Source organism: Blennius ocellaris (genome assembly GCF_963422515.1).
Source record: "Blennius ocellaris genome assembly, chromosome: 7".
NCBI lineage: Eukaryota > Metazoa > Chordata > Actinopteri > Blenniiformes > Blenniidae > Blennius > Blennius ocellaris.
In genome coordinates, this window is record NC_137656.1 from 20447073 (window position 1) to 20456095 (window position 9023).

General features: G+C 37.5%; 1 protein-coding gene across 1 annotated transcript; it reads right to left on the reverse strand.

Moving 5' to 3' along the window:
• Nucleotides 1–3406: 3406 nt before the first annotated feature.
• On the reverse strand, nucleotides 3407–7387 carry ube2d4 (ubiquitin conjugating enzyme E2 D4). The gene is made up of 7 exons (XM_080499475.1): nucleotides 7129–7387; nucleotides 5547–5610; nucleotides 5389–5420; nucleotides 5228–5305; nucleotides 5000–5105; nucleotides 3701–3794; nucleotides 3407–3593 (listed from the first exon to the last, which is right to left on the reverse strand). Exons 1-7 carry the CDS (start codon nucleotides 7150–7152, stop codon nucleotides 3548–3550), a joined length of 444 nt encoding a protein of 147 aa, XP_080355601.1. The 5' UTR covers nucleotides 7153–7387; the 3' UTR covers nucleotides 3407–3547.
• Between the last annotated feature and the right edge of the window lie 1636 nt (nucleotides 7388–9023).

Sequence of the window (9023 nt, forward strand, 5' to 3'; positions counted from 1 at the left end):
TGTGGAGGACTGCTGGCAAACTCACTTCTTTTAAATCAGAACTTGAAACAGTATTTGCCCAGGCTTTACATTGAACAAGTTTTAACTTAACCATTAACTTAATAAAGTTTTTACATTATTTATTCTCCCTTTTATGCCTTTGACGCATTGAACGATGCATCTTTAAGTGCTTGACACTGGACTCCTTTTAATTATTGCACTAAACACTGCACTGTGCTGTTGTTACTGCTGCACACGAGCAACACAACAGAGGTCCTCAAGGGACATGCATTAAAAAAAAAAAAAAAATCCTAGTTCTATTTATACTTGGCTTAATATTCATCTTGTGTATTTTGTCTCGCTAGTGTTTTGTTCTCATCACGCGTTGTTCAAAACAATAAAATGAGTCAGAATTTTCTTATATAAATAAATTCGCCTACAAAACAGGGCAACCAGTGGTGTCAATTATTGAGTTATTTATTCAAGCATAAACTTTACTGCTTGGCCTCTATGTTTCAGCAAATGACTTCCTTTTCTCAGCGCAGGTTTGTGTTAATTTGAAAGGCAGCACTGAGCAAACATGCACCATAATATTGTGAAGCGGTTTTGCAAATTATTGGCAAACTTTATGTAGAACTGCTTATTGCTGTAAATGATACAGTAATTGATTGCATGACTGGAATGTAACGTAATGTAATGTTTACACCAAATTTGAACAAATATCCATCAAATGCAAGACTACACATATTTCAGTGCTCTACAAAGCATTACAGGCTTTTCAATACAGTCGATGCACAGTTGATTGCTGTGCATTAAAATGGAGAGAAATAACTGCAGACAACAGTAAACCAAGATGAGCTTTATTCATATGTTGTAAGAAGGTCGACAGTTATCTTGTGTAGGCTATGTGAAGACGTGTGGATGCTCATAATGGCAGTTCAAGCACAGATATTCCAAATTATTAAATGCATGAAGGCTGTTCCTGCATATTCAAGGGGAGGGGAGAAGCCAGGCTGATTTTTATTTTTTTTTTTAAACAAAAATATTGATATTACTCAAGCAGGTTTCCTTATCAGCCGATGAAAATTAATCGTCCACTCTCAGGGGCGTGGGGGTGGGTGAGGGGGGGGGGGGGGGGACAACACACAGCCCTGATAGCAAATTTACAGTTTACGACACGTTCCGTCTGCCTCTATTGATATATACATATACATACAAAATGAGGGTTAAGGCTAAAATTTTAGTCGGAGGTGTTAGGCAGATGATTTGTAACGAAATCCCTGATATCTGGCAAATGGCTGTGAGACGGTTCTCCAGAGTGCAAAGCATGCCAAGCTGCCTATATAAACTTCTACAGAGCACACTGCTGGATGAGGGAAGTAAATATCGTAGTGTCGAGTCGAGGCTGCATTCAGTCGTACAGCTGGAAGAGAGTTAGCGTTCAAATAAATAAGTAGCCAGGAGAACAGACAACAATGCACACAAGGATTCAACTACTTGTATTACAATTGAGGTTCTTGCAGCAAAAATACTTTAACTGCCTTTAGAGGTTTTAACCCCCCCGAAACAAAAAAAAAAACCAAAACATTTTAGTGAATATATTTCAGGACATCTTGTTTTTTTCTTCTTCTTCTTCTCTACAGCAGCTAACAATGATGAAAATCTATATTAAGTGCCTAAACTGTGAAGTTAATTCTACAATCAAAGCTTCTAAATTCATCGTGCTTCGCTATGTGTTTTCCTGGATGACTCCATTCAATAATGCCTCGATAGTTAAATCTCTTCCCCATTTTAATTTTCAATATTTCCCTTTATATTGGCAGCATCAGCACATTGAGCCACTATTATTATTTTTTTGAAAATCAACTTTTCCTATCTATGTTATCCAACGGTTACAATGGATTATATTAAAACTATTACATCATGACAAATCACAATCATGTTCAGTTCTTGTGACACAAATGAAAACAAACAAACGAAAAAACAAAAAGCCTAAAGCTAAAGCTTTTGAAGATACAATACAAAAAGTCACAAATGTAACACCCAGACAAAATGCTTTACCGTCAGTGTTGAGAATCCAAAAACAAAAACACAAAAACTTGAACATAAATAAATGCGAAGCGTCAATATTACCCGACATTAAACTTAAAACTGTCATGGTGAGTTACTGTACTTATTCACCTCCAGCAACTACATGACCTCGAAGGACTAGATTCTAGAAAAGGTCAAGTCTCTTCAAGTTCCCATTTTCAGCACGAGGGATGCCTGCGGCCGGTCACCAAAAGGCCGTTTCCTTTCCAATAGAACAGGAGCACAAACATGTCTAACAGTTTGCTCCCCTGGTTAAAAGCTGTTCACATACTAGTGTTCAAATAATAATAATAATAATAATAATAATAATAATAAAAGGAGTGGAAAACTGCAGAGGGATGGTCAGGGCCCATCTCTGACCATGCTGCCTCCTATTAAACATAGTTTTTTAAGTAAACAAACCATTGGATTAAGTCTTGTTTTGTTTTTTCGAAGTCTGATTTCTCGGGGTGGAGTGATTTTTCTCACCACGTGTCACTGCATGAGAAGGCCGACGTGTTCGGATACCTGAGTAACTGTACTGAGGAGGCGGCGGCGCACGGCTGAGCCGTACGCCGAAGAGGAGCCATGTTGATATCCGCATAACACAAGTAACCAACGTTAGTCGTTTGTGCAGAATGGGCATCAGACATGGGTGGTTCGTAACAGGAAGTGAGGGCAATGACAGCATGTGTGAGAAAAATGGGAGTGAACGGCGGGTGTGGGCGTTGCCGGTCGTTGACAGCAGCTTTTTTTTCTCCTTTCTTTTAATTTTAATTCCAGTGTCTTTAGAACCGTTTTAATACTGATACAACTTGAATTGCAGTGGGGTGATGGGAGACCAATCCTGCGTTGCCAGCGTTCACATTGTTTCGGGGGGTAGAGACAGTTATGTGCCAACAGATGAGCTGCTGGTAGTGGCACTGCACCGTTTTGTGTTCAACAAAGAACATTCTGTCTCAATTGCACATATACCGCTTGAAAAATTAAAACACAAACACAGAAAGGCCACTAAATACATGGAAATACAGTAATAACGGGACTTCCAGTGGGACACAGACAGTACCTCTGAAATGAAAGGAGACCCAATCTCCTGAAGACGCTTCCAAGTAGCACGATATGACTCCGTTGACAAAGAAAACGATGCATTAGTTGCAACAACAGAAAGAGCAGGAGTAACAGTTTGAAGTCCGAGGGTGGGACTGTGAAAAGTTTCCGCTATTCCTTAATGGGAGTGCTTTAAGGAGTCCATCAGGTCCTGCTCAACAGATCCATACAAGTCATGAAGGAAAGCAGACGGTAGCAGTTCAGCACATGGAAAGCCAAGTGGCACTGTACCTCATTGTATCGCTTCCTCCTCCAAACATGGGCTGCTGATTAGTTATGGGTTTGTTTTGTTTTGTTTTTTTTTCTCTCTCTCCGCGGTTGCTCATTTGCCTCAAGTTACAATTCGTTTGTTTCTTTTGTTCTCATGTGTATTTCAAGCTTCCTGGTTTTCTCACATTGCATACTTCTGTGTCCATTCCCTTGCTAATTTGTTGTACCTGTAAAAGGAGACACATGCAACGTTTGTGAAAATGCTGGAGCAACTTTCAAACAGACATCAGCGTGAAATCAAGAAATGGTGAAAGTCGTCAGGCGCTGCACTCACTTTTCCCTGTCGGCCTTGTACGTATGAGCGATCTCCGGTACCAGAGGGTCGTCCGGGTTCGGATCACAAAGCAGAGAGCAAATAGACAATAATACTGTGGAAGGAAGAAAACATGAGAGAAGAGCGAAACAAAAAAAAAAAAAAAGAGATAACTTTTGTTTTACAAACCTAAACCAAGCACCAGAAATCTCAAACATGATATTAATGAGTAACATTTTCTCACAAAATTCTGATTGTTTTCAAGTGTTAGTGACTGATTAAACGAGACAGTCTGTATGCTGACATCCAGCAGCAGATCACAGGGACATATGTCAGATAAAGGCTAATATCACACTGGAGGTCATGTTCAGTGTAGCAGCACAACCTGGAGTGTAGAGTCCAAAGGCTTATTTATGCTCTTAGTGAGATAAACAAACCAACAAACATCACCATGTGTGCGTACGCTGCATCCATTACGTGTCTGTTCCCCTGAATCTAACCGACATGAACCGGTTGCCGCAGTACCACCAGACGTGGAGGCACTGCTGCAATAGGAAGGAAATGGCAGTTTGTGGAGTTCAAAGTCCTGACAGAGCGCCTCCACTGGTCATCCTTTCTTATTGCAACCACGATCACTTCTCCCTCCACTGCAGCCACTGACGTATGGATCGTTTTCTTTTACTTCTCCCCTGAAAAACTCTACTCTTCTGGGTGGAATTTGGCCAGTTTGTTATTTTAGAGCGGCCCCCTTGTGGATAAGACTGCAAAACACATGGAAGTGTGAAAAGAGGAATATTTGAATTAGTTTTTACTCCTGGCTACTTTGACTGGATTTAATTTGACTGTAAAACTATCAATGGGTGACATTTGCCCTTTTCTCAACATAACAACTTTCAAAATCTGTTTAATATTATGACGGTATTTTTGTTTTCAGTGACATGGTGATGAATCCTATACTGGGATCTCTTTATTAAAAAAATGGGCCCACAACTCTATTGTTCAGCATTTTGTGATTTTACATAATCTTGTAAATATTATCAATTGTCTTGGGAGAAGTGCTGAAGTCAAACCTGGTCAGAGGCAACGGGGTCGGAGTAAAGAAGTTGATTACGGCACAATTTCAACCATTATCAAGGAGTTTGACAAATTCCAGTTCAGGTTTTCATGTCAGGCTTTCGGATCCACCTCAGCTACAGGCCTTCTTTGGTTTTGAATATGTTTGTATCAAATTGACTATTTTCCACTACGTTTAGGAGTCAAGGAAGCAAATACAGGACAACATTTTTTGATTTGGAACAACCCTGCATCATCTCTTCTTACCTTTAGATACTGTGAGTGCAGGCGACCATTGTGATCTCAGGATGTCCAGACAAATACTTCCATTGCTGTTGATATTTGGGTGGTAAATTTTTGTTGTAAACGCAACCTGCGGCAAAACATGACAGGAACATTTTAATCTTCACAAATAACATGAACTTGATTGACAAGTTGGTTTGGTCGCGTTAAAATTGTGTCTTGTTGTGTGACACACACACAAGTTTTACTCACTTTGGGTGGTTTGAAGGGGTAATCTGTAGGGAAGTGAATGGTGAGGAAAAACACTCCGCTCTGATAAGGACTGTCACTCTGTTGGGAGTAAAAATAGGAACAAGTTCAGCATGTTGTCAGCAGCTTTGTTTTTCGTATTTTATATTTTTTGTGCTACCTACCGGACCCATTATTGTGGCCTGCCAGTGAAACACTGAAGAGTAAATACAGAATATCATATAAATACGTGTCAATTTTAATTCACAAAAAAGGACATTGTCACTTTACAGATGTTACATTGAAATTATACTCGTACATCACAGAAAAACATTACACTTACAATCTTCTCCGACTGGCCCAGCAGAGCACTGAGCAGGAGGGTCCCTCTGCAGGTCTGACAGTTCCTACATGAAGAAAAACATTAGGAAACTTTGAAAAATCACTTAAACTGATGTGATGCTAATGTGGTATGGGTACCCTTAAAAACCTGCTCACGTCACGACTGATACAATTGGGTTCAAATGATAAACAGTGGATATATTCAAATATATTTGCCTTGATGTGTAAAACAGACAGCTTTGTAAAGAACATTAGCCTCTTTTAGATATCACAGGGTCACAAAGTTATAGAAAGTCTGTCTATATCTGCATCCTAGCAGGTTTAACCTGAGGTAAAACAAAGACCATGAACAATTGGCATATTTTGTAATTCATCAATCATCAACAAGCATTTCTCTGAATCGAAGATTTATTATTTGTAGTGTAAATTGTTTATCTAAAAAAAAAAAAAAAAAAACATCAAAGTTCTAGATTAATTTATCAAAACTTGTTAAGAACTTTGTCACTGACTAACAATGCTCTAAAACATAAATAGAAGCTGTTGTCGTTTTGCTTATGATATTGGGCTCTACCATTACTAAGGTTCAATTTTGAAGCAGTGTTTTGAGAGTCAGTTAATCCTGAAATCAACATGACATTTTAAATCACAATCAAATGACAGCTAAAATGACCTGAATACATTTCCGGCGGTCGTGAGAACACTTAATATCTGTATCTATGTTTTTAATCTTGGCTGTTGTGACACAAGAACAAAAAAAAAATAAAAAAAAAATAGTTGCCTCGCAATTGAAAAAAATACCAACAAGGCCATGAATAATAAAACACAATATAATAGGAGAGAATATTAAACCGGATGCACTAACATTAATGTAAACACTATAAAGGAAACCTATTGCAGCAAATACCAAACAACTCCAGCCAGCAGATGCCAAAATAGAATTAAAGCAGGTTATTTAACATCCATTGAAAGAAAGTCTATCTATTCTGTTATATAAATACACACCATGGCCTGCTCCAGTGCCCCATTTGCCATTCCTTATATGGCAACACTGACACTAGGGTTCAATTTTGGCAACCATCAAGCAGCTGTCATTCAGCCACTAAACACAGGCACAGAGTCAGCCTCAGACATCGACCACCGGGATAAAGAAAAACTGACAGCCGAATAATTTGGGAGCAAACCCTGATCGTGCCAACCAATGAAACCAAACTGACGCTTAGCAGGAAAAGTGCTATCCAAAACACTGCTCTGAGGATTTACTCTCTCTCCTCCACCTGCAATCAAGTTTAAAGACACGATTTCACACAAAATGTTCAAACATTCAACCCAGATCACGTGTAAATGTTGAAGTCAACGCGTCGTGATGACATTATTGGCAGCAGTGCACCAACAGGGCCAGCAGTGAGTTAGCTCGTCTTTGTCTGTGAATTATTTGGAAAAGAACCGCACAAAACAAAGCTGAAGAGGGTTAGTTCGACCTGCTGAAAATACCACACTGCGCTGCCTTCGGAGAGGGCGGCGCACTTGGAAAAAGACACCCAGTGATGGGCGAACGTGACACATGAAGAAAAATATACACTCACCTTCTGAATTCTTTTCAACGCCATTGCTCCAATGGCTATGCTAGGTAGCCTGTCAGCTAAGTGTTAGCACTTCACACATACAATTCAGCTTCTGTGGCCGCGTGCTCTCCACTCTCAGTTCACGTAAACTCAGGAAATCACGACTGGCATGTAGCAGACTTAGGGTTTTTTGGTTTCTCGGACAAAATATCTGCTAGTTATGCGCTATTTGTTGGTCTTTCTTCTGCTGCCTCTCTCCTCTCATCCGTACTCCTCTCGGTGCCTGACAGACGGGATTTGGAAATATCGCGAGATTTCACAGACACGAAGCAACAATTTGGACTTCCTCCAACTTCCATGAGTGTGCGTCTTAAAACGGTTTGAAAACTCTAACTTTTAACTTGTGTGCTTCAACCACATGTTGTAAAATGTTCAAAAATCCCTGTTTATATTAAAATTAATGACGTACAATGAATGCCCAGGCCTTTTAACTACTACTTACTACTACTACTATTATTATTATTATTATTATGATTATTATTATTATTATTATTATGATGATGATGATGATGATTATTATTATTATTATTATTATTATTATTAATGTTATTATTATTATTATTATTACACTTTGCTGTGTTTTCAGTCAATCCTTTCTCTACTTATATTACTCACGTAAAGCCTGTACATATTAATATTAACATTTAATATCCTTTTTTAAATTTCATCTTGTCTCATTTAACATTAAGTTTCTTTTGTATTCATTCTCTGTGTTCTATTCTGTGTTGAGCAACACAGAAGAATTCGAAGAATTCGGGGATGAATAAATGATGTCTTTCTATTCTATTCTATTCTATTCTTAATTATATCTATGTTATCGTAATGGAAAGCTATTTAGTGGCAACCTCGTTCAACATGAATTTATGAATACCGTATTATTATAATAAATACGGATTTTCATGCATAAAACAGTTTCCGTTTATTCATTTAGATCACATCACTATAACCTCTTCAAGACCTGTCCACATTAATGCTTTATATTTACTTGATTAATTTTGATCCTGTCTCATTTGATATCTTCAATACTCTGTTGTATTTAATACATTATATTCTAAATGAAGAATGTCTATTCGAAATATTATTTATGTTATCATAATGGAAAACAATTTATTTATTTTTGTTTAAGGTTAATTTATGAATGCCTTCTTAAAGATTATTATTGTTATAAATACTAATTTTCAAGCATAAAAACATTTTACATTCTGTTTAATAATTTAGATCACCATCACTATAAACCTAATCTCATCAAGACTTGTACACATTAATGTTTAATATTTAAATATTTAAGTTTGATTTAGTCTTATTTGATATTTTTGACCTTCTATTCTATTTTATTCTATTCTATTTATTATGTTATGCGTGAAGAATGTCACAACAGTTCAATTCTGTTCTATTCTATTCTATTCTCAAAAGCTAAAGTAAAACCTCCTTGTTGTGTAAAATGTCTAGTGTAAATCGTGTTATTGTTGTAACATCCAATTCAAGATAACTTTCAAATTCAAAACATGTTTCATCTGCTTTCAAGACGAGATCAGATAAAGGTATTTAGTGTGCACCCTGTTCAAGAAGAATTCATGAAAACCTTTTTAAATATTCACAAATAAAACAAAATTGTTTATCACTGTTTATTTCTCAATTTCTTAGATCATCGTCATCATCATCTCAACGTGGGTTATCATGACATTTACATGAGACATGAGTCAAAACTGAGCCTTAAACATGATCTGTCCAAACTGTAAACTTCACCACAACTGACTGAGACCATGTGTCCACAAGATGTCAGTATTTGAAAAGAGCAAATGCACCCACAATACAGCCAGTGTATATTATTCAGTAGCTACAGGTTTCTTCTGAAA

Bases quoted from the DNA above. Each gene is read 5' to 3' on its own strand.
- ube2d4 (XM_080499475.1), bottom strand. From the start codon at position 7,152: ATGGCGTTGAAAAGAATTCAGAAG. The intron at 5,421-5,546 runs GTAAGTGTAATG...TTTACTCTTCAG, and splicing joins TGGGCCAGTCGGAGAAGATT to TGTTTCACTGGCAGGCCACA. The intron at 3,795-4,999 runs GTAAGAAGAGAT...TTCCTTCCACAG, and splicing joins TGCACTCACAGTATCTAAAG to TATTATTGTCTATTTGCTCT.